This window comes from Telopea speciosissima, chromosome 9 (assembly GCF_018873765.1).
Source record: "Telopea speciosissima isolate NSW1024214 ecotype Mountain lineage chromosome 9, Tspe_v1, whole genome shotgun sequence".
NCBI classification, from domain to species: domain Eukaryota; kingdom Viridiplantae; phylum Streptophyta; class Magnoliopsida; order Proteales; family Proteaceae; genus Telopea; species Telopea speciosissima.
In genome coordinates this window covers 63,277,098-63,302,030 of record NC_057924.1, presented here as the reverse complement: position 1 = coordinate 63,302,030, position 24,933 = coordinate 63,277,098, and the positions used below count along the sequence as shown (strand labels likewise).

The window sequence follows — 24,933 nt, the reverse complement described above, 5'->3', positions numbered from 1 at the left end:
AGTATGCTATAATATATTCCTATATCATCAAAAATCAACATGAAGCCACATCAAGTCATCAAAAATCAACATTGAGCCACATGAAGTCATCAAAAATCTACATTAAGTCACATCGAGTCATCAAATATCACTATTAAACCATATCAAGTCATTAAAAATCAAAATAGAACTAGAGGACAGTAGACTGAAGAAGCAAGCTATTGGAAGTTTGAAACAAATCAATACGTAAATTTGGTTTATACTGCTCTTGGAATTGGTCATTGTCCTGGTATACCTAGTCTCACATTTGGTTTATACCGCTCTTAAAAACCTTGGCAATGTTTTCTGTGATAAGTTTGAATGTTACTGGCTCTCTGCTACATAGTTTATTCTTTCTGTACTCTAGTGGGTTACACCAAACTTTTGGTAGTCTCAAGTAATTTTCTTATTTTATTTATCTCCTCTATTCAGAACAAGATACTACATGATCGCCTTGAGGCTTTGCACATTAAATTGGCCGAGAAGGACCGCAGTTCTGCTGGGATTTCCTCTGGAAGTGCAAGTCCATATACACAGGGTGATGGTGACTTGCAAAATGTGATTAGTTACCTCAGGAGATCAAAGGAGATAGTAAGTTCCTTCCCCCCTCCCCCTCTCCCTTTGACATGCTTCTATACTTCAATTATTTTCTTTAAGAACTGTCTAATGCTTTATGGTTCGCAGGCGGAAACAGAGATCTCTCTATTAAAGCAGGAAAAGCTTCGCTTGCAGTCACAAGTATGTTGAATTAAATACTGTCTTTACTGATATTACAATCTACTGATCCTCGTGGAAGTTAATATGTCGCACTATTGCTCAAGATTCCATTCAATTCAATATTCATCAGAAAAGACTTTAATCATTATTAGAATGTTAATACTTCCCATAATGATATAACTCTCGGATTTTTTTAGTTGAATTTGCATGTAGCTGATTTTTTGTGGATATTAGTTGTCATTTGTTTGAGTTACTTAAAGGTATGAGTATGACATTGCCAATGCTAGAGTGTTGGATAGGTAGAGGACCTCATCATTGGGGAGAGTCATAATGTTCTCAGCCTTACTCCTGCTTTCTTTATAAGTTAGGTTTTTTTTTTCCTTATTTTGCATATTAGTCCTTTCATATTTATGAGTAAAAAGGACCAAATTTCATATTTTACACCATAGTTGTTATGGTGTCTAGGTGACCGAGGTTCTAAATCTCGGTTTCAAGGTCGGTTTCGACCAGCCAGGAAACCGAGATTTTCCAAGTTTCAACCAACATGTGTTGTCAAAACTGGTTTAACCAAGACTGTTTAAAATTGGTCAAAACTTGGTATTTTTCGGTCGAAACTACTCAAATATGCAAAAAAATATGGTCGAAACCAGTTGAAAACTGACTCATACCAAGTATCTTCTTGGTTTCTTGAGAAACCGAGGTATCTCGATCAAAATTGTAAGTTTCGACCAAGATTTAGATCCATGCAGGTGACCCATGGCGTCGGAGGAGGACTGGACGCAAGGCAACACCAACAGGGCGACCAACACGTCCAAGGTGCTTGGACACCTAGTTGTTGCCTTGACAACTATGTTTTACACAAGGGGCCATCTTTATATGTATTGCCCTAGTCACCTAGTTGCCTGCCAACCACTTAGTGTCGCCTTGTAGCCAAGACAGCGATGGTCAGATTGGACTCAGTGGATGATATGATCCACAAGTCTGAATTACTCAATTCTTGGTCCATGTCAACCATATGGTCCTTTGTCTTGGAAAACAACAAAGATATGACATTTGGACTGCTCATGCTTTCTGATCGATTGATAAAGCCAAACGTTTGACCATTGTCAACAACCATTTAAACAAGGTTATTCATTTTAAGCCATGATGTATGTTATCCAAAGGGAGAAAGGATACAAGGAGGCCCCGTGTGGAAGGGGGCAAAGAGACAAACAAAGAACAAATACAACTATACAAAGCCACACCCACACTAAAATGAACGAGAAAGGCCCCAAGAGGCAACAATGAATCTATTTCCAGGAGAATCAACACATCTAGAAGGGGTCACAGAAACTTGTTCCCAACATAAAAAAAGGATAATGCCCAAATCTGTTGGAGATACCTAGATTTGGGAGTCCATCTTCTAAGATTATGGTCCATCCAAATTTTATATATAGTGGTGCTGAAAGTAAGGTTGCCCACAAGGTCACAGCCTAAATTACCACCAAAGGTCATATCCACCCAAATCTATTTATGCTCAAAAGGAAAAATTATTCTCCTCCGTGGCCAACATCTTGAAAGAAGGCCATTCCAGATCAAGGAGGAGGAGCAACCAAAGAATAGATGGTTGACGTCTTCATTGGCATTCCAACAAAGGCAACATGGAGGAACGGGGATATGCCTTTGAATAAGGAAGGAGCACGTGGGGAGGCAGCGAGAGAAGGCCCGCCATGTTGTGAAGCTGTGGCTTGGGATGTGGGACTTGAACCAAACCAACTTGCTCTAGGGAATGACCAGTCAACGAGTGCGGAAAAGATCCCAAGCCGGCTTGGAGCAGACAAGACCCAAAGTAGAGTGGTACCAAGTAACAATATCACCACGACCAGGGGGTCCTCTAGGGATACTCGACAGAGCTCTGACCAAATAGAAGACCACTCGAGGGAGGAGGAAGGGGGGGTACCCAATCATCATACTTAGTAATGTCTGAAACCTGGGCCTCCCTATGGGAACCCAAAATGTAGATAGCTCTGTCACCCACTAGATGAAGGACTCCTCGAGGATGCCAGTGGTCCAGGTGTCCTGCCATAAACTAGCGGAGGCACTATCATCAATGAAGGCGTTAAGCAAGAGGTCTAAGCTTCAGAATTTTTCTCTAAACATAAGAAGCATCAAAGGTTAGGGGAGCTGTCCAAATGGAGTTATTTAGGAGGATCCTAGAGTAGAGCCGGTCTACCCAAATACTTTTCTTCTTGGCCGCTATCTTCCAAATCAACTTGAGGACACCAGCAGAGTTAACATCTTTGATACACCTTAGCCCAAGACCCCCCTCATCTTTAAGGAGACAGACAGAGGGCCAACAGATATGGTGAAGGAATCTGGAGCAGTCAGATTCTTTCCAGAGAAAGGAGCACATAAGAGCTTCAAGCTTCATAATAACAGCCTAGGGCAGCCCAAAAATGCCCCACCAATAAATATAAGTAGAATAAAAGACAGATCGGATCAATTTGTGACGACCTGTGTAAGGCAGTAAGTTGCCCTTCCAAAGCTGCAGTCTCTTGCGCATAAGATCTAGCATGGGGGGTTCAATGATGCAGTCAATTTGGAAGGGAGCAGAGGCAAACCCAAATTTTTGACCCGCAGAAGACCCAAAGAGAACCCAGTCAACTTCTTCAAAGAAGCCTTAACCTCCTTAAAACCTAGCCAAGAACAGTAGGGATTTAGATAGGTTGATGTGAAGACCTGACATACACTCAAAGTGCCTCAAACAAGACATAGATGACTCAAGAATAACATGCTCAGCCTTGGTGAAGATCATTAGGTCATCAGCAAAGGCAAGGTGGGAAGCTTCAAGGCCTTGGATTTTGGGAGGGGAATAATAAGCTGCTGATCCATACAAAGTTGAATGCTTGTGGAGAGGACTGCAAGGGTTAGAGGGAAAATGTAAGGGGAGAGGGGGCAGCCTTGGCGCATACCAATAGAAGAGGCAAAGTAACTCTCAGAGCTACCATTGACAAGAACTGAGAAGTAGGGGGAAGTAATGTAGTGGGAAATCCAATTGGTGAAAGTCAGGGTAATGACAATTTGTGCATGACATTGACAATGAAATCCCATCGCATGGAGTCAAAAGCTTTATGGATATAAATCTCCATTAGGGCAACGGGGGAGTGAGCTTTTCTATCAAAAACCTCTGACAATCTAATTACAGAGGTGAATATTGTCAGAAATGCTTCGACTAGGGATGAAGGCCGATTGGTTGTCACTAACCAGGGAGTCAACCACCAACTTGAGCCTATTAGCCAGGACCTTGGTAATAAATTTGTAGAGCAAATTGAAGAGGGCAATGGGACGGAAAATCTGCCATAGAGGAAGCCCCTCTTTCTTGGGGATGAGACAAAGAAAAGTGTGGTTAATCTCTTTGACTTGACTAGGACTAGAGGTGAAGCTTTGCAGATAATGTCCCAAGAAGCTGTAAAGAAAACCATACGCAAACCATCCCCGGGGGGTTTTGTTAGCCTTGTGAGAGTGGAGTGTGGCGAGGATTTGGGCCTTAGAGGGGATTGCTTGAAGGGATTTCCAAGAGTGTTCTTGTTTCTTTCTTACACCCCAGAAGACTGTCTACATCCTGATATTATAATGCTCTCCTTTTTCCCATATGCTGAAGCATGTAAGTTGTGTTAAGTTTCAGTGTAGCTGAGATGAGGATGTTGAGATGGATGAGTGGTTAAAGTAGAAAAGATACATTAACTCATTAAGGGACGACACACTAGAGGTAATTTGGGAGTAGCTGTGATATGTGATAACAAGTTAAGAGAAGTCGTATAATTGGCATGGACATCTGGGATGAATACCTATACATGCACCAGTCAGGACTAATATTATCCAAATTGGAGGAGATAAAGGAGCACTGGATAGACCTAAAATGACTTTGGTAGAGGAAATGGTGAGGAAAGACATTCATGGATAATGAGGTTTCAGGCCTCGTAACAGAATAGGGTTGTTAGAAAACCAGAAATTTTTGGATCATTGGAAAAAGGTACTAAAATCAGATTTTAAGGAAACTTTAATAACTTGAACAAAACAGATCTGATGGTCCTGAAACTTTAACCAAGGGTCAGTTTAATAGGTAGAGAATGTCTGTAATGTTTGATTCAATTATTATGGTCAGGGTTTAAAATATTGGTATTGGTATTGGGTATTGTATCGGAAGGGTGATTTTATGAGACATGTCGTATCGTTTCGGATAGACGCATGATACGCTAGATACATATGGATATGGTCAAGAAACACATGGAAATGGTTCGGATATATGTAAAATATGTCATGTATAAAAAGCAGAACAAAGTACGATGAGACAAATATAAAGGATGAGGTTTCTTCCATGTACTAATACCAATTTTTTTTAGGTATCGTATCGGAACCTTAAAGATACGATATGTATCAGTTAGTATCGACGGATACGGAAGGATACTTAAAACCTTGCTTATGGTTGGATCTTGAGTTATGGAGTTAACCTACTGCAACTAGGAAACCCAAAGAACTGCAGAATCGATGAGGAAATTTTAGGAGTTCAAAGTAGAGTTTACTAAGGGATTTAAATTGTGATTTAGCAGTAAATTTTTTTCAGTTTCAGCAAACCAAATCAAAATTGAAAAGAAGCAGACTTTGACTTGAACTAGGAAAACCAGAAATTGACTAGAAATGTTGATTTTTAAAACAACAATCTTAATCTGAGTATCAAAATCAGAATATGACCAATATTTAGTTCAGCAACCAGAGTTCTGACTGAGGATAATTCTGAAACTTAAAATCTGATAGAGCAGTAAACCGCAGGTAATAGAATTAAGATTTGTGACCTGAAATTGCCTGAAATATAGAGAAAAGATGGAAGATGGGTACAAGTTACCAGTTTAGGAATCCAAACCAACTACAGGCTTGGAATCCATCAGAGCATCAGCCTAAATTCTCTGAGCCTAATGCGTTTCCTACACCATCTCACATATGTATTTTTATTTATTTTTTTAGAAAAGATAAAATTAGTAAAAAATACTTATGTGAGATGGCATAGGAAACGCCTTAGGAGAGACTTTTCCACACACACACACAATTATTTTGGAAATGTGTGCAGTCATTTCTGTTTGACCAACCAAGAGAAGACACTGAAATATAACGTAAGTTGTTATGTTAGGAATATGTCTAAAATATGTGAGAGCTGAATTGTAAGAAAGGAATCTGTTCTATGTGTTATACAATGCTGCACAATTGCCATAATGAAAGGTAAAAATAAAACCAGCCCAGAACCATAAATTGTCACCCCTTCATGCAGATATTTAGGTTCTATATCCAAGTGGTTTTTGTTAGGTATTGGATGTACTGGTGAAGTGAAGTGGTTTTTTGTAAGGTATTGGGTGTACTTAATATAAGACTAGAACCTGAATAGGTCTAATCCCAAGCAGGATCAAATTGAAAACCCTCCATTAAACAAGAAATCATATGAGGGAACCAAGAGATCAATGGGAACTAAAATCATACGTGGGAACCAAGAGAACAATAGGAACTAAAAATAAGGGAAACAAGAGAACAATGAGAACTAAAATCAAATAAGGAAACCAAGAGAACAATGGAAACTCAAATGAGGGAACAATTTCTTGGTTGAAATAACAAATTAAAAATTTGTAACCTGTTGAAGCAGCAATGATCTTGATGTAATAATCTTCAAGAAATCAATGTAACAATCTGTTGAAAAGAAATCCCAAAAGCTTGTAGCACTCTTGAACTCGATTTTACTGAAACTGGGGTTTAGAATCAAGAACCAATGGAAGGGAATGGGGAAAGGTGGGGTTGGGCATCTCACCCATCCTATCTCAGGATTTTCACAAAGGCTAAAGCCAATATTTCATTAATCAAATTCATGTACAATGCTGGTTTCTCAGGATTTTCACAAAAGCTAAAGCCAATATTTCATTAATCAAATCCGTGTACAATGCTGGCCCTAAAAAGGGAAGGCCTAACCCTATCCTTAACTAATAAGGTAATCTAATTGACTAAGAAAGTGGAATAATAAAGAAAACAGACTCAAAATAAGAATCTAACTAAACTAATGAAGCAAATCCCGTTTTCCTACTTTCTACCCATATTTTAGGCTCATTAAATTGGCCTATTACAAAATAAACCCATGGGATTAAAGTCCCAATACATATATGACCATAGTTGTCAAGGCGGCAAAGCAACCCAAGGCGCTAGAGGGATGTCTAAGCGCTTAGGCGACAAGGAGCCCGCCTAGGCAACCAAGGTGCCCTCAAGTGCTATTTTTTATTTCTCCCTTTTCTAACATTATATATAGTATGCTACAATATATACCTTATATCATCAAAAATCAACATTAAGCCTTCTCAAGTCATAAAATACCAGCATTAAGCCACATTAAGTCACATGAAGTCATTAAAATCAATATTAAGTCACATCAAGTCATAAAAAATCAACATAGAACTAGAAGACAACAGAACTGAGGAAGCAAGCTATTGGAAGTTTGAAACAATCAAACATACATTTGGTTTATACTAGTCTCACATTTGGTTTATATTGTTCTTAGAAAATATGATCTTATCTATAAGTAATTAAATTGATCTCAATTTAGAGAAATGTTCTTGTTCTCTAAGAAGTTTGACTAGTCAAATGATTTTATTTTTACATGAGACTTTTAGTATTAGGTAGAGCACAAAACCAGCTTTCCAAAAAATCCAAAATTGCTTAAATCTGATTTATGTTGTAGAATTTATATTCCGGTTAAACCTTATTTGGTATGCGTGAATGCTGTCAAAATCGCTCTGAATGAAAATATTTTTACCATATTAAGATTTATAGAATTTTTAGATTTGAGACAAACCTCAGCATTAGAAAGTTGAAAATTTTACCTATCGTTGTAAATCCAATTTTTGTTCTTGAACCGGGGGTTGACTTTTTATACTTTTGGAATTTGATTTTTTAACTATTTTTATTAGATTCAAATAGGGTGTATTTGCTTATTTATGAATAATATCTTAAGTAATATAAAACATTTATTTAAATGATATTTGGCATAAATAAGGGCCAATACCATGTTCGATACCAATAAAAACCAGTGCAAGGCGCTTTGCAATAAAGCGGAGGTCGCCTAGGCCCCAACAAAACCGCCTAGACAACGCCTTGACAACTATGTATATGACCCAATCCAAAGCTTATTTCCACTAAAATAAGCCCTAAGTGACTTATCTACATCAGTACTGTTGAAGTGAATACCTAAATGCATATTCCAAGCATGAGTAGTGGATGATGGGACCCCCAAGTAGTTTGTATAAAAATGAATATTAAATTCATTTTCCAAGCATGTATAGTGGAATGATGGGACAAGATCTGTCTAGGGACCCCTAAGTAGTTGAGTAGAAGGTTTTGTTATGTTGGGGTTGTTAGGAATGGAGAACTGCTGACTACTTGGATTTTTCTCTCCATGAAAAGTCTAACAACTTTTGACCCAGTAGATTACCGATGTTGCTTTGATGAGTTCTGGCCTTCATTTAAAAGCAGCGAATTTTGGATATGTGCTTACTTGTCTAACTTGAGAGCTCCACATAGATTTCTTTGGTCATCTATTATGTGGCTGATGAGTTTTAACTAATTGGCATTTTTCTTCTTCTCTTTATTGACTTTCTAGACCATACTAGATATGATTCTCTCCAATTCTGCTGGCTTGTTTTATATCACTCATCTAACTTCTCTTGGATTCAATTCTCTTTTGGGTATGTTGTAGCTTGATAGTGCTTTGAAGGCATCTGAGAGAGCTCAATCATTGTTACATACAGAGCGTGCCAGTTCTAGAACAATGTTCACAGAAGCGGAGTTCAAGTCACTGCAGCTTCAGGTATCTTTTTTATTTTACTTCTTATTGAAACCCATTTTGCCATGTCATACATATGCACTTATGAAGATCTATATGATAAGATGATCTGTTGGCTAATTTATGTTTTCTCAAAATGGCATATTTGCATGTGATTCCAGGTCAGAGAAATGAATTTGCTCCGTGAAAGCAATATGCAACTTCGAGAGGAAAACAAGCACAATTTCGAGGAATGCCAGGTTTGGCTTCGTGAATTTTTCTTCTCTTTTGGATGCCTTTTTCATTCTGAAATTAAAACTATGTTATGTTTAAATATGTTATAAGTTAAACAAATGTTTAGCATACTTGTAGCTTGTGGTGTGTAAAAGCCCATTGCTACCAAGAGGTCTTGGGTCAAGCCTCCTGGTTCACACCTACCCTTCCCCTCCCCTTAGAATAGAATAGAGTAGGACCTATAAAAAAAATTTATTAGAAAATTTGGCTTTTTGTTTATCAAAGACAGTTGTACTTCTGCCTTCAGAAATTACGTGAAGAAGCTCAAAAGGCTATTGTGGAGATTGATCACATTAAAACTCTACTGAGCGAAAAACAAGTTGAGCTTGATGCCTGTCACAAAGAAATTGAAATGCAAAAGATTGAGAAAGAACAGTTGGAGAAAAGAGTTTCTGAGGTTAGCATATTGGAACTGCATTTTATTCTAGACTTAGTAATGTGCCATGCTGATATCTATTTTCTTTTGAAGGTACTTGAGAAATGCAAAAATATTGATGTCCAGGACTATGATCGCATGAAGGAAGCTTTCCACCAGATTCAGGTACTCCGAATTTCTTATTTTCTGATATTAGCATTGTTTCTGGATGTTTTTACTGTCAATGGGACAAAATCTATTGTTATCTAAGTTTCATAGTTGTCACGGCGTCTAGGTGACCAGGTTTATCACCAAATTGGGCTTCTTTCCCTAGAAATAAGTCTAGGGTTGGGTTATGCATATGTTGAGCCTTTGATCCCATGGGTTTTCTATGGGTACATAGGTTGCATACGGAATTAGCCCAATACTTAGTTTATCTTCATGTTTTAGTGTGTTAAATTGAACCGGTTGAACCACTTGTCCAATTTAAGTGATTTTAGAATATTCTCTTAGGATAGAATCTTTTAAACTTAAGTCATATTTTTAGGGTCCACACCTCTACACGAATTTTAGAGGGAGTGTTTGTATTAGGAGTCAGCCTAGTGATCAAACTCCTAGACTGAATAGGAATTAGGCCATTGGCCATATTATAAATAAAACAATTCGTGGGAGGCTTCCCCATAATTCAGTCTTCAAAAAATATTCTCTGCTTGCTGCCTTGCTCTATTGTGTGCTGTCTTGTGAGTAACATCAAGGTGAAGGGGGGAGGGGGGAGGGTGGGGGCCTGGACGCAAGGCGACACCAAGGCATCTAGATGCCTAGGTGACACCTAGGCGTCTTGACAACAATGCTAAGTTTCACATTCGTGGTGCATAAAGAGTTGAATCAAACTATCTAACACTGGCTCAAGACCAGGTTAATGGATCTAATATAAATCTTGTTTGTTTTTTCCTGTGTAAAATTTATTTAGGCTTTGATTTTTACCTTGGGTTTGATTACCTGGATCTGGCACATGTATTGATGTATATTGGTTCTTGTTGTTATGTTTCTTTATTGCCATTCCTAGTATATATGCTTCCCAGGACTAGGTGTTTTACAGATACTAGGAACCATTTAGGAAAATTTGTGCAAAGCTTTTTGCCATCATGCAGAACTTTTGTCTCAGTAGGATTGGCGCATTTTTTGGATGACATTAAAAAGATCTCATAGTTGGTTGCCACATCCCTCTAATGTATCAGTATATAATGGTACAATTAGTTTATATTATCTCTATTCGATCATATGCAGGATTTCAAAAATCGCTGAATCGGATCGGGAATCGACCGATTCATATCGGCACTGATCAATTCACTCTGATTAATGACCAATTTTGTCCGATTTGAATCAGAATCAGCACTGACCGATTCAGATGCTTATTCCAAGATTTAAAACCCTGATCATATGTTTTGCACCAGGTAAAATTGCAAGAGAAAGAAGCTGAGTTTGAGGAAACAAAACGGCTAGTTTCGGAGAAGCAGGATATCATAACACGCTTGGAGCAAGAGCTTACAAACATCCGGTCTGATCTAACTGAAAAGGAGAAGAGGATAGTTGATATTGAGGTACTTCGCATCTTTTCCCTTTGTTTTATTCTTTTTATGTTCGTGCTTATTTGGTGTATTAGATGGATTATAACAATCATCATTATGGATAACATGCAGAGTTCTTTCAAACTGGAGCTGGACAAGCAGAAGAAGGCATCAACTTTTTACAAGGTTGTGAATTTCTCTCTTTACTTCTTCACAAAGTGAAAGTCTATTCAACTTCTGTCCCATGATTATTCTGATGCTCAAGATTTTGTCTTAAATATTTAACTTTTAGCACGTAAAGGTTCAATTCATTGTCATTTAGATTGCCTTTATTCTGTTTCATGCTGCAGAAGAGGATTGATTCAATGAATAGAGAAAAAGACGAGCTCAACAAAGAGAAACACGCTCTTTCCCGACAGTTAGAAGAGTCTAGACAAGGTATACATTTTTCTGTATCATGTCTAAGCAATAACATTGCCTGTCAGCCCTGGTGGTTATTTATGCTGCTTAACTATAGCTGCAGGAAAGAGGCCTGTAGTGGATGCTACAATTGAGAAAGCCATGAAGGAGAAGGAAAAGGAAAAGGATACCCGCATACAGGTCCCCCTCCTCCCCCCCCCCCCCCCCAAAAAAAAAGGCTTTGTTGGATTGTTTGTTCTTTTGCCCTTGTTAGTTCCTCTTTTCCTTCATGTTTTTCTAATAATCTTCCTTTCTTATAACTTCCACTCAGATGCTGGAGAAAACTCTTGAGAGGGAGCGAGAAGACCTGAGGAAGGAGAGGGAAGACAACAAGAAAGAGAAAGCAAAACGTCAAAAGACTGAAAACGCCATTTATGATCTTCTTCAGAATATTAATCAGGTCATTTATTGTTATTCGGTTCATAATATTTATTTAGTATGCACTTATTTCTATTTTGTAGCAGAATGAAGATTTCTATGACTACCTTGATAAATTTTAAGCCTGATTAAATACATCTGAAATCAATTTATGCCAAAAGACATAAATTGATGTACTAGAAACTTGAGCTGGGCTGGGCTTTTCAGCCCTCGGGTTGGGAAAGTAAGGCCTGAAGTAGCTGGGTTATCTGAACCTGGCCTGGACCTATTATATGCATATGTATACAATTGATTAGGCATGAGTTTAACACAATGTATTCTGCGACATGGAAATATGTCAAAAATGGGGCCTAACCCAGCCCAGCCTATCACAAGCGCAAAGGGGATGGGCATGGTCTGACATATCCCAGGCTGACCTCTGGCTTGGCTGGGCCTTGGCTGAGGATTCTGGAGACCTGGAATTAGTGGGTTGGAGCAGTTAACCAAGGACCCTAAAAGAATGGTCACTTTGACTGTGTAATGGCATGTGCATTGAACATGAATTGGATCATTGAACCATCTAGTCAAACACGGTTGCACTGGCGGATCATCTGATTCAACTATTACACCAGTGTATGTTACTCTTATTTTTCAATTTTATTTGGGCGGGAACATCTCATTGTCTCGCTTACCAATCGAACTACTAGTCAGGAACTGCCCCACTAACTGAAATGCCTCTGGGTCAGGTTTGAAACGATGGATAAATCTGGATCTGAATAGGTCATTTTTCTCGAGATGTGTGCAATTTTTATCAATGTGGTTGCAATTGACGTGTCATTTGTTGTTTCAGGAGAAAAAGAAGCTGCTTGATGAGTTTGAAAAAAACAAACATGCAAGAGGCCATCTGGCAGAGGTACTTTTAAATTGTTACTTGCATTTTTGTGAATGTTAGAAATTGCTCATCTGGATAATTAAGAATGTTGAACCCAGGGGCATACGGAGCCACACAGGGAGGCTCAAACTCCCCTTCCAATAGTCCCACATTGCCCACTTATAGGGGAGGAATGTATAGTGGGATGGTTCCTCCCCCTAATATATGCATCTTTTGGGGTGGTTGAACCAAGCCCGTGACAGTGGTATCAGAGCAAAACCCAAAGATGTGGGGATGTGGGGCGGGGATACATATGCCTCAAACTCTCTTCCTAATAGGCCCACAGCGCCCACTTATGGGGAAAGATCTTGGGCATATGTAGTGGGATGGTTCCACCCCCTAATGGATGTGTCTTTTGGGTTGGTTGGGTCTGGCCCCTGACAGTACATTATGCAGCCTGGCAGCATTCTCTCTCTTTTATTAATTATGATATGATAGTACTGGTTGTTTTTATGTTACATGTGCTTATTGCTTGCCATAGTTCTCTGAAAATAATTTCTGATTACGCCATTGGTGATTTGCAAGGATTGGTCTTCAATCTTCATGATTTGCACTTCTTTAGATTTAATAACATAGTTATTTTCCATCATTTGGTCCCAATAGTTTGTCATAGGAACTGCTCCTCCAGTAGATTCTTCAGAATATGGCAGTTCTCTTTTCTGTTTGCTCACTCTTTTATTTGTCTCTCCTAACTGCCAGAGTACTGAAGCATCAGGGGCTCCACTTCCTTCTGAGAGTGCCTTAGATGAGCAGATGGCTGCATATTTAACTGCTGTAGAACACGTAGAAGCAGCAGTAAATTCAAATTTTGGAGATGCTCTTGCTGCGCGTAATCTTCCTGCGGAAACTTCTTCACTTGTGGATAAATCGTCTACAGTGACTTCTGGTCCTCTGCCCCATCTCTGCTGCATCTTTTATTTTAATATTGTTCACTGAGATTTTTTTTTTTTCTTCTGAGAGAAGATTGAGTTGTCATTGTTTTCACTCTGTTGTGTAGGTCGTCTGATTAGTGCTCTAGCTCCAGCTACAAAACCTTCACTAGGAGGCACAGCGAGTTCTTCAAGGGCTAAGCCAACAGATGAGAGAGATAAAGGAACCAGCTTGCTGAAACCCAGTGTTGAAACACGGAAAACTGGAAGGAGGTTGGTTCGACCTCGTCTTGGACGACCTCAAGAGCCTACTGTTGATGTTGAAATTTCAGAGATGGAAGGACCCTCCAACAGTGAGGAGACAAAACCTGGACCAGCTCATGAGACGGAAACTCAAGGCGATCCTGCCTTACCAACCCAACCAGCTACTCGCAAACGCTTGGCTTCTTCATCAGCATCTGAATTACATGAAGATTCACTAATTCAGCAAGAGACTGGCTCTGATGTGCAAGCTCAGGTGCTGAAGAAGTCCAGAGGTTCAGACTCCCCTCAGGAAGGTGCTGAAGGACAACTTTCTGTTCCTGCTGAGAATGTTCAAATGACAACTGCTGTGGAGGAATCATTTGATGCTGCTGGTCCTCATACTACAAATGAAGAGGCAATTGACACTGAAAAGGATGTCGAGGCTGATGAAACGAAGGAGCATTCTGAGGAGCCAAAGGAACCCCCATTAGATATCGCAAACCAACTTGAAGCACAGATTGATTCAAATATTGTTGCAGAAGAGATCTTGGATAAGATAGGGGAAACGGATGAGGTGTTTAATGATGGGCAGCCAAAGGATGGCGAAGGGCATGATCCTCAGCACTCCATGATGGAAGTTGAAAGTGAGAAAGAGGAGGGAGAGTTGGTGCCTGATGTGGAACAACCTTCAGTAGAAGGGGATACGATGGTCATGGTAAACAGCCCAGAACCTCCAGAACCAGGTGAAGGTCCTGAAACTGCAGTTCCCATCACTCCTATAGTTGGCATTGAGGAGGAAGCCATTGTTTCTACAGGAATTGATGCAGTTGAGACCACATCTATTGAGGTGTTAAATGATGAGAAGATTGAAGGAGGTTATGTTGATCAAATGGAAGAGACTGCTGAAGGTTCAGACAAGTCTAGTAATGATCAAGCTTCAGATAAGTCCACTAATGATCAAGGTTCAGATAAGCCTAATAATGACCATGAAATCAGTGAGATGGAGCAGAGCTCAAAAGGTGCTTCTGGTGCTGTTGAAAGTTCTTTGCCCAGTGTTCCGACAGACGCTGCAACTAAACATAGTGCTGCTGATGTTTCAGAACCTGATGAAGCAAAGGTAGATTCGAAGAGCACAACGATAAACTTGACGGAGAGAGCTAGAGAAAGGGCTGTTGTAAGACAATTAGGAATGGTATCTCCTTCGCCACCCAGTAGAGGACGTGGGAGAAGTGCTATGGTTCTAAGGGTGAGTTCGACAATTTCATTCATCTAGTTCTTGATAATAGTTGGTTAGCAGTTGCTTGGTTCGTATTTATTATTATTGGAATGTTGAAGACTCATTTGTGGTTGTTTCATTTCCAGAATCGTGGTAGTCGAGGTGGACGCAGTGGACGAGGGGGACGTGGTCAAGGATCTGGCGAACAGGAGTAGGGTCGAACCTTGAATGTTAGTGTTTCACTTCTGTGAAGGGTTCTATTTCTTGCCAATTGTTTGAGATGGGGTTACATGCTATATCACCGTAGGGGAATTTCGTATTGCTGCACACTTCTGTTTTTTTTTTTTTTTTTTTTTCGTGGGTATTTCGCTTCTCCAGTGGATGCGGTCAATGTTGTGTTAATGTTGTGGGCAGGGTATATATATGGTCCTTGCCTGAGATTCAAAATTATTTTCATATTAGAACCAAAAAAAAATTATTTTCATGAGCATTTTACGAGATTTTATTTGGTGTGTCAAGCAAATAAAGAAGTGGAGGTTGTTGGTTGTTACGCTATGCAATCAAACAGGACATGTAGCGGCGCCCCTACTACTCAATGGGAACTCGGGAGAGGTGAGGAACATATGAGTAGTCTGTCATTCATTCCATCCATCCATCCTCCGCCTCAATATATGGAATCCCATGCGGAGCATGGCCATGCCGGCATGTGGTCCCTCTTGATTTTCCAAACTTGTTGCCCATTTTTCAGTATCTTCAGGTGCAGTTTCGCCCGAACGCGCCAAAAGTAGAGAAAGAGAGCAAAAAATGAACATTTCCACCATTTCAGGCTCTTAGCTTGCCTCCAAAGGGGGAAAATTATGGTGCATTGGACACTGTAGGCCACTTGACAATAATCTTCACCTGTCAATCATTTGTTTTTTTAGGGGTGCGTACAACATACTACACAGTTTCCCTTGGCTCAGATCAACCGATGCCAGTAGTGACCCTTCTTTCAGATGATAGGTAACACATTACGCGTACGAATATTGTCATATTATTAGTCTTTTCACACTGACCCAACGAAGATCCACAGTTTAATCACCTTTCCTTAAACTTAAAGAAAGTAACAGGTGGAAATAGATAACTTCTTTCAAAAACACTGGCTCTATGTTTCGACCATTATCTTATCATTCATTCACCGTGGTCTTATGATATCCTAAAACAGAATCCCAACATAAATTTCGTTTTGAATGTCTTTTTTCATCCATGAAGTGGGTTCAAATGCTGTAGGCTTCTATAATCTAGAATATTGATAGGTAGACTCAAAATAATAATAATAATAATAAAATTTTTCCCATAAAATAACTCCAACTCAGTTCCCAAGTTTTTTAGTGCATGCGGATGGACTTGTCTCTGCCTAATAGTAAAGGTTGGAAACTATATTGAAAACAAGACCAAATTTTAAACTATCAGAAATACAAAGAAGAGAAGAATGCAACAGAAGGTGGGAGTGGAGTGTTCTCCAGGAGCCCAGTACCCAGGGTGCTGTCAAAGGACATCCAATGGTTGAGCTGTGTCGTATATATCTCGATGCATGCCTAAGAATATGTGCGGCACAGTCCAACGACTGACAACACCCTTGGCGTGCTGGGTTCCTTGGAGACAAGCTAAATTCAGAGTGGAATCATACATGCATGTGCCAAATTAAGCAAGAGGTTCTCCTCCTCCTGTACAAGCAATTGATGAATGAATGAGTAGTTCAAAAAATACCTACCTACCGATCTACCTAGGCTAGTAGCGTAAACTATACTCAAGGAAGGAGCTGATCACCTTTTGTCGGACGGTCAACTGGTGATCTCGATCTCATCCGAGAAATTCTTGGTTGATATATATTTATTGTCCGTCCATGTTTCGTTAGGTGGGTGGGCCTTAGAACTCACATCATCTCAGATCCAATTGCGTGATGGAACTCACCACCTACTTACTAGTCGAAAGGGGGAGGAAGCTCTTCCATCGGACCGGTTCTCAGTTCTCACATTGGCCGGGTTGGATCTGGAGTGACTCGTGGGTGGCAGAAAAGAAAAGAAAAACCTGATTAATGAATAATTAAGCCACAAAACTACTAGAATTGAAAAGATTAGTATTAAGTACAAAAAGCTGTCGTCACATGACCGGACCCAGTCCATTTAATATTTAATTGGGCCACCATGCACCAATTCAGAAGGGGTTGTTGTTGTTGTTGGGTTGGACTTTAAAGTCGTCTGTACTCTGTTCTCCTCACTCCCGAGTCCTGAGCAGGTTATATTTTTTTTTGGTAATTGGGAGCTTTACATATATATTTGATGGAAGGGGGAATCGAACCAGGACGGGATAAGATACCAGTCAAGAGACTCAAACTCGAGACCTCTTGGTAAGCATGGGCATAGAGCGCACCACGGCTCACCAACTAAACTAAACAGTTGTTGGTACTCCTGAGCAGGTTATATTATTGTTAGTCCAATTCAACCAATGAATCGGGTTTATTATTATTATTATTATTTGATCCAAAAGTACAAAGAGCCGCCGTATCAGGCTATCAGGTAACGATTCGTGTGTGCGACTTGGACTGAGCAGAAACACAAGTCTGGATCGAACTGGAAGGTTCAAGGTATCACCACAGGACAAAAAGAAGAAGTAGAAGAAGAGCAAAAGTCTGCACCAATCAACCTATGAACACATAAATGGATACGTAGTTAGTGATCTCAAACCGAAATGGACAATGGAGACGATAATCTTACACAAAGACTGACGTCGTAATACCTACTATTGCCACGTGTCTAGTCTATTATCGAGCCACCTCACTACTACTTCATTGCTTACTTACTACCCTTCAATCTCAATCACATTACCAAAAACAAAATACTACCCTTCAATCACGACTTCTCCCTTCCTACCCAAAAAAAAAAAAATAAATAAATAAAAAAACCACTCCCTTTTCCAAAATATACTTTTATAACACGACACCACCTCCTCCTTCATCGACTGCATTGCTCTTTCCTTCCTTCCTTTATAAGCTAATTATGCGACCTTTTTTCCTGATTTTCTGTTTTCACTCTCTCTTTCTTTCCAGGGAGAAATTTTTTTTTTTTTTTGAGGGTCAAGACAGTGAGGAACTAGAACAGAACAAAGAAGGAAATCCCCCAAATTAATGAGAAAGAAAGAGACAAGTTGGCCCAAGTGATCTGTTTCTGTGAAATTTGGTCTTCTTTCTTACAATGACGAAGAAAGAGAAAGAGAAGAAGATGTTCGATGGCGCAATTTGGAACTGTGCAGCAGAACTCAAACTCTTGCTCACTGCTTTCCTCTTCCTCTCCTCTCTTGCGGTACTTCTCCAGTTTATCCCATCTCGTCTCTCCTCTCTCTCTCCTCCTGATTTCCGCTTATGTCTCTCTACACTCTCCACTCTCGCCCCTGCCCCTTCTTCTTCTTCTTCTTCTTCCTCAGCGTCTGTTCCTCTTCCACCACCGTCACCGAAACCGTCAATAAACAAAAATGAGTTAATCAATGGAAGCATCATCAAGAGAGCTCTCTACCCTTACGGAGCTGCTGCTTACTCCTTCGTCCAGACGGGTGCTTACAGGGGTGGCCTCCACACTTTCGCCATCGTCGGCCTTGCATCTAAGCCCCTTCACGTCTACGGTAAGCCTCTATACGAATGCCGATGGTTCCCTGATCGATCCCATAACAAAACCATCTCCACCGTCGGTACCAAGATTCTCCCTGATTGGGGCTACGGTCGCGTCTACACCGTCGTCGTCGTCAATTGTACCTTCACTGAGCCAGTCGGCGCCGACGGCTCCGGTGGACGTTTGGTTCTAGTTGCCTCCACTAATGGTGGCGGCGATCGAGATTCTAACGTAACTGAAGAAATCGAAGTGCTGAATGAAGCTCCTGGTAGCTTGAACACTTCAATTTTCACTTCTTCGCCTCCTTACGATTATCTTTATTGTGGGTCGCCTTTGTACGGAAATCTGAGCCCTCAGAGGATAAGAGAGTGGATGGCGTACCATGTGAAACTGTTGGGAGAGAAATCCCATTATGTAATTTATGATGCCGGAGGGGTTCATCCTGGGGTTTTAGAGGTTTTGAAGCCGTGGATGGAGACAGGATATGTGACATTACAGGATATCAGAGAGCAGGAAAGGTTTGATGGGTACTATCACAATCAGTTTCTGGTGGTGAATGACTGTTTGCATCGTTATAAGTTCATGGCTAAGTGGATGTTCTTCTTTGATTTAGATGAGTACATCTATGTGCTGTCCAAGAGAAAAATTGGATCTGTTCTTGATTCGCTTTCCGACTATACACAGTTCACCTTCGAACAGATGCCAATGTCAAATAAGCTCTGTCTCGCCGCTGATAATGGAAAAACTCACACGTATGCTAGTTACCTCACTCAGCTAACTTCTTCTCCTCATGATATGTTCCCCTGTTTACTTTCTTATTCACTGGTTCAATTACAATCTTCAGATTCTAATTTAAATTCATAGAACCGCAGAGAAAATCTAGGCCTCACAACCCATTTAAGTTTCACAAGTATTTAATTTTGCTTCAAAATCTTATTATTTCTCCTTCTTTCTGAATTGAACAATTGGGTTTCATTTCCCTTCTTATCAGTAGTTTTCTATTTTTATTTTTTTCCCTTCTCTGTTTTTTTTACTAAAAATTGTATCGAATAGTAGAGATTAGCAGTTTAGAAGAACAGGGGCAAGAAAGCCAAGAAGTAGGTATGTGATGGCCAATGAGTGATAATTGTTTGGGTGCAAAAGGGTGGCATTCGTTGAAAACTTTACATGGCCTGGCCGGGCACCTTTTGAAATAGTGAATAGAGTGGTTTGTCTTTTTTTGTTGGTGGGTTCTGGTTGTTTGTTTATCTATGTACCAAATTAACTAAATTAATATGTTCTAGATTATTAAGCTCTTTGTATTAGATCAACAAGTGGTGTGCGCTTGTTTGTATGCATTCGACTCATTTGTCGTGTTGTAGTTTAATAATATCTTCTTCTTGTTTAATTACTCTGCTTGTGTGAGTGGGGAATTAATGGGATGATGATGATGATGACGAAGATGATGGAAGTGCTTTGTTTTTCATATGTATAATGACAGGACACATACATACATACATACATACATAGATGGGCTCTCTATTTTTTAACCTTAAATTTCAAGACCAGGATAGGAATAATGATCTTTTAAACCTATTCAAAAAAAAAAAAAAAAATGATCTTTTAATATTTCAAATTGGGTGCTTCTGTTTATTGGTTAAAATTTATGTTTGAGTAAACTTGCAATATTCTTAATTAGTTAACTTGTGGAGCAAAGCAAAATTTGACATTAAAATGATGGGATGACACAGGAAATGGGGGTTTGAGAAGCTAGTGTACAGGGACGTGAAGAGGGTAGCGAGGAGGGACAGGAAGTATGCGGTGCAACCACGGAATGTGTATGCGACGGGGGTGCACATGTCGCAGAATGTGGGTGGGAAGACACTGAACAAGGCGGATCGGCGGATCAAGTACTTCCACTATCACGACACCATTGCAGAGAGACATGAGCCATGCCGGCAGCTTGTGAATACAACGGAACTCACTTTCGAGGGCACCCCCTATGTCCTTGACAACACCATGAGACGATTTGCTGCATCTGTAAAGAGGTTTGAGCTCAACTTCATTGGGACTAGATTGCAAACAACTCCACAATAACACCTGCTCTTCTTCACTTTCTTCTTTACAAAACTATTAGAGCAATCCCCCCCCTTCTTTCTTCTTGAACACACGGAAATTCATTCATTTGGTTTCTTTCTTTCTTTCTTTCTTGTATATATATATATATATATATATGGTGTTATGGATGTAGAAAAGTTGGAGGGGGGATGTGAGGTGAAAATATTGTTGTTGTTTTGATACATAGAAAGAATAACAATAATAATATATATTGTAAATTACTAAAATGTAACCAATATTCATTCTGTCCTTCACTTTGTGGTCCATATCTTTTATTTTTTGGTAGAAACTTTGTGGTCCATATCAACAGTGTACACAGAGAGAGTCACCCCACTCAGGTCTCACCTCACTGCATGTGCGATTGTCCAGTGGTTGAGGAAGGTTCGCGCATGGTTGTAAAGAGAGAGATTGATTTTGAAGAAAAAGAAAAGTGGGAGACTCTGAAGAAGTGACAAGAGAGCCTAACCGGAGCCGGAGAATGATATTGAATTTGAAACAGTAAAGATGTCGTTATTGAATAATTATGTTATGTGGGGAGCATTCTCTGTGGGGGACCGCATGGGCACTTGTGCGCAGCAACCAATGAAAGTGCTGGGCACCTGTGCGCAGCAGTGATTGGGGCTTTTATTTGGGATTCTCAAAGCCTAGTGGTTGGTGCAAGCTGCGATCCAGGAAGCTCAGATGCTGTAGTAGCACTTGAAAAGAAGAGCAGCAAAGTGAAATGGGGAATCCACAATCGAGAGAGAGAGAGAGAGATTGAGGTTACCTGAAGAGTAGCAGCGGCGGCCGAAGATGCAAGATAGATTAGTGTTCGGAGATGAAGGTGGGGGTCGAAGAGATACCAGCGGTGAGGAGGTTTCGTGAGAGATTTGGGAAATAGGATAACTGGAAGGGTGGGAGGATTTAGGGTAGTTTGGTCTTTTTATTTTTAATATATTAAAGTATAGAGGATATTTTAATAATTTTATGTTTTCTGTTAATTAGACAACGATGACTTAACTCGGTGGACTGCCATAGTTGAGGGGGTGTCTTTATATTTTTTCCTTTAGTTTTTTTTTTCTATTTTTCATAGCTATTTTCACACCAAAGAAATAAAAATGAATACCTAGCTAAGCTTGGATGTCGGCCACTTGCACCAACTGTATTTATTAACTTAAAATTAATTGGAGAAAGTTTTCCAAGAAAGAATAGAGAATCTCTTTATCCAACCTCCTCTATACTAATATTTATATGGCATTAACCCAATTTCTTCTCTTACCCACACAAAAAAAAAACAATTTATTCCATTTCCATTCAATTAACTATCTCTCTCTCTCATATCATAGGTTTATAAGGTAGGGAAAAAGTTTCTTACATGTCAATGAAATACTATTTTTCTCTCATATTAGATTCACTTTTACTTTCTCTCCTCAGTTAGTGTGATGACCATGATACCAATCTACTTTTCAAAGAGGAAATTTTTTTTTTTTGGATAAGTAAATTATATTAAAAAAAAAATAGGAAACCACCTAGAATCTCTTTAAAATATTTAAAAAGTGAAATGGGAGACCCTTAACTAAAACGGGACAGGCCCGGTATCAACCAAAATGCCAAAAACAATGAAAGTACAACCGATAGTAGATACAGAAATCAGCATCTCCCTTAACCAATTTACAAAGTTCCTCTGGGAAGTCAACCGATTGGAGAATAGTCTTCCACATCACCCGTGAGTAAGGAGGCAATGTAATCTACTGGTTGATTCACTTATTACTCCTATTGAACCTTTAATGTTAGGATATAAATTGAATAATAAATTTTTTTTTAGGTGATCTATGAATTGCTGCTCAATCTCAATCAATGAGTCATGTGAATGATAATATTATTTACACCACCGTTGGTGTGATATGTAGATTCCCCCCCCCCCCCCAACAAGAGGGAACCCTCTCCCTATGGGTTTATAGGATTAGAGGCTTAGGTATAAAATGTTGCATTGCAGTGCTGAAGTGAAGTGAAAAATATATTTCAAACCATATCATTAACCAAATTGGTTTCTGTTCAGAATAGACCCCAAAAAAGGTAATATTGAAAGAAAGGATAGGTAATTAGAATATCATCAACATAAACTAGAAAATAAGTAGTAACACCATCTTGATGATAAATAAATAATGAAGGATTTGTTTGAGATGCCTTAAAGTTGGAATGGAAAAGAAATTTAGAGAGGAGATAGAACCACGCACATGGAGTCTGTTTGAGCCCATATAGGAAGCGGTGAAGATGACAGACGCGATTAGGGTAGTTCTTGTCCTGATCAAAGCATGGGGTTGAGCCCTTCTCAGTTAATCAATCATGAAAGAAGGCATTCCGAACATCCAACTACCAGACAGACCATCATTGAGAGATGGCAAGAGAAAACAATTCTAATTGTGGTGGGTTTAACCATAACATTAAAAGGGTTTGCATGATAATACTTCTCTTTCTCTATTTTTCTTTTTTTCTTTTTTCTGTTTTTTTTCCTTTCCCTTTTTTTTTTTTTTTTTTTTTTTTTTTTGGGTTCTTAGGAACAAAAAAAAAAAAGAATAGAAATATGTTTGTTAACACCGGTTCATTTTTCTGTTACTGGGAATAAACTGAAACAAAAAAGTTGGTAAAAAAAAAAAGTTCCAATTTGAAGCTTCTCTGTCCTAGAAATTAAAAAAATTAAAATAAAGTAGGGAGTTGCTCTTTGATGAGCACATGGTTAATTTGATGGACAAAGTAGTAATTTCATGTTCAAAATAAAACGTTACACCACTACTACAGCCACTACGTCCACCACTACCACTACCACCATTACCCCCACCCTCACTGCCACTGCCACCTCCACTGGCACCACATCCTCCACAACCTCAACCACCACTACCACCACCTCCACCTCCACCGCCATCAAATTTTTGGGTATTTAATGACATTTTTGAAATTTTATAGAAGTTCTAGAAACAAAAATGATTGTGCATAACAAATGTGTTTATGTTTCTTTTCTGGTCCAGAAATAGAAATATTATTATGCGTTATCAAATACGTTTTTTTGCCTAGAAATTTGGCCTACTAATAGAAATACAGAAAAAAAAATTTCTAGAATAGAAACTTGGCCTAGAAATAGAAATGTTATCATGCAGGCCGAAAATTTCTGTGAAATCAATAACCTATTTTGTTGATGGAACCCCTTGCTAACTAACCGGACCATGTAAGATTCAAGAGAACCATCAACCATATTTTTCATTGTTGGTTGATATCAGCTGGTATGGTCTATGATATTTGGTATGCACTTTGATCTATGATTTTATACCGTATTATGGTTTATATACGATATTAAACCATCAGCTCGGATCCAAAAAAACAATTATAACTAGGGCTTTTTATGGGCCCCTCCTTGACCATGTATCAATCTTTTCATCAAGAAAATCCTCCCTTTCAAGACACCCCAAAAGAAGGGGGATGAGTAGACAAGAGAGACAGCAAAGGAGGAGAAATGAAATGAAGAGCTTTCCTTGGGCCACCATGGTTTTTCTACGTAGTACTAAAAGTCGACGAGAGTACTTTGATGAAAGAATATATTTCCTTACTTTTTGACAAGTACTTTTTAAATTGACAAATCAAAATAGGAGTGTAATCGGCATATGTAGCAACCAATATTCAAAAATGTCCTAATTAATTTGCCGACATATATATATATATATATATATATATATATATATATATATATATATATATATATAAAAGTCTGATTGATGGCAGTTTGATTATTTTAACATATAAATATTCCATCAAACTGCCCCCCATCCTATAGATGATGATGTTTAACTAACTGCTCTTTAAAATTTCAATCATCATTAATTTTAGGTGCAACAAATTAATTAATTATAATTAAGTTATTCCTTGCTTGCTTGGTCATTAGATGGATAGAATGCTTTGGTAGTGATATGATGAACAAACACAATTCCACGACCATGACCACATCCATATACATATAAAAACCAATGTGATCATATTGTAAATTAACAGATATCGCATTAATCTTGATCAGAGAAATTGAACGACTGACTATTTGAATTAACAACATATACTACTGAAGGTACTTTAATATATGACACGATATTATCATGCCTTCTTCTCCTAATCCGTAACCGTAACGTGTAAGACTGTCTGACCTATTTCTACTTAATGGCTTCTAGAAGCTTGTAATTTGAAATCCATGTGCTCTACACGTTCTTTTATATATATATATATATAATTAATTAGCATTCTGTGCTCGTAAGAACGCATTGAAGTCATCTCTTGCCTTGCGCAAGCGGGGTGTAATGCAAGAAGCTGGTGATCCA

At 39.0% G+C, this 24,933-nt stretch overlaps 2 protein-coding genes across 4 annotated transcripts in view; both read left to right on the top strand.

The window, feature by feature from the left end:
- The window catches only part of LOC122639508 (nuclear-pore anchor), a 113,243-nt gene extending 98,065 nt beyond the window's left edge, over nt 1-15,178 (top strand). The window contains exons 35-49 of one of the 2 annotated variants that reach the window (XM_043832373.1): nt 451-609; nt 703-756; nt 8,498-8,608; nt 8,746-8,823; nt 9,105-9,254; nt 9,327-9,398; nt 10,667-10,813; nt 10,913-10,966; nt 11,131-11,218; nt 11,304-11,380; nt 11,511-11,639; nt 12,447-12,509; nt 13,227-13,413; nt 13,525-14,885; nt 15,002-15,178. In XM_043832373.1, coding sequence (XP_043688308.1) covers nt 451-609; nt 703-756; nt 8,498-8,608; nt 8,746-8,823; nt 9,105-9,254; nt 9,327-9,398; nt 10,667-10,813; nt 10,913-10,966; nt 11,131-11,218; nt 11,304-11,380; nt 11,511-11,639; nt 12,447-12,509; nt 13,227-13,413; nt 13,525-14,885; nt 15,002-15,070 — 2,799 coding nt within the window. In that variant the 3' untranslated portion in view covers nt 15,071-15,178. Of the gene's footprint in view, nt 1-450; nt 610-702; nt 757-8,497; nt 8,609-8,745; nt 8,824-9,104; nt 9,255-9,326; nt 9,399-10,666; nt 10,814-10,912; nt 10,967-11,130; nt 11,219-11,297; nt 11,381-11,510; nt 11,640-12,446; nt 12,510-13,226; nt 13,414-13,524; nt 14,886-15,001 lie in introns of both variants that reach the window. The other variant, XM_043832372.1, reaches the window with a different exon arrangement.
- Nucleotides 15,179-18,042: 2,864 nt separating this feature from the next.
- LOC122639480 (galactan beta-1,4-galactosyltransferase GALS3-like) lies at nt 18,043-20,603 on the top strand. 2 transcript variants are annotated; one of them, XM_043832350.1, is made up of 2 exons: nt 18,043-19,251; nt 20,260-20,603. In XM_043832350.1, exons 1-2 carry the CDS (start codon nt 18,089-18,091, stop codon nt 20,573-20,575), a joined length of 1,479 nt encoding a protein of 492 aa, XP_043688285.1. In that variant the 5' UTR covers nt 18,043-18,088; the 3' UTR covers nt 20,576-20,603. The 2 variants fall into 2 exon arrangements, with proteins under 2 accessions (XP_043688285.1, XP_043688284.1); XM_043832349.1 differs by having other exon boundaries at nt 18,047-19,251; nt 20,230-20,603.
- Nucleotides 20,604-24,933: the final 4,330 nt, after the last annotated feature.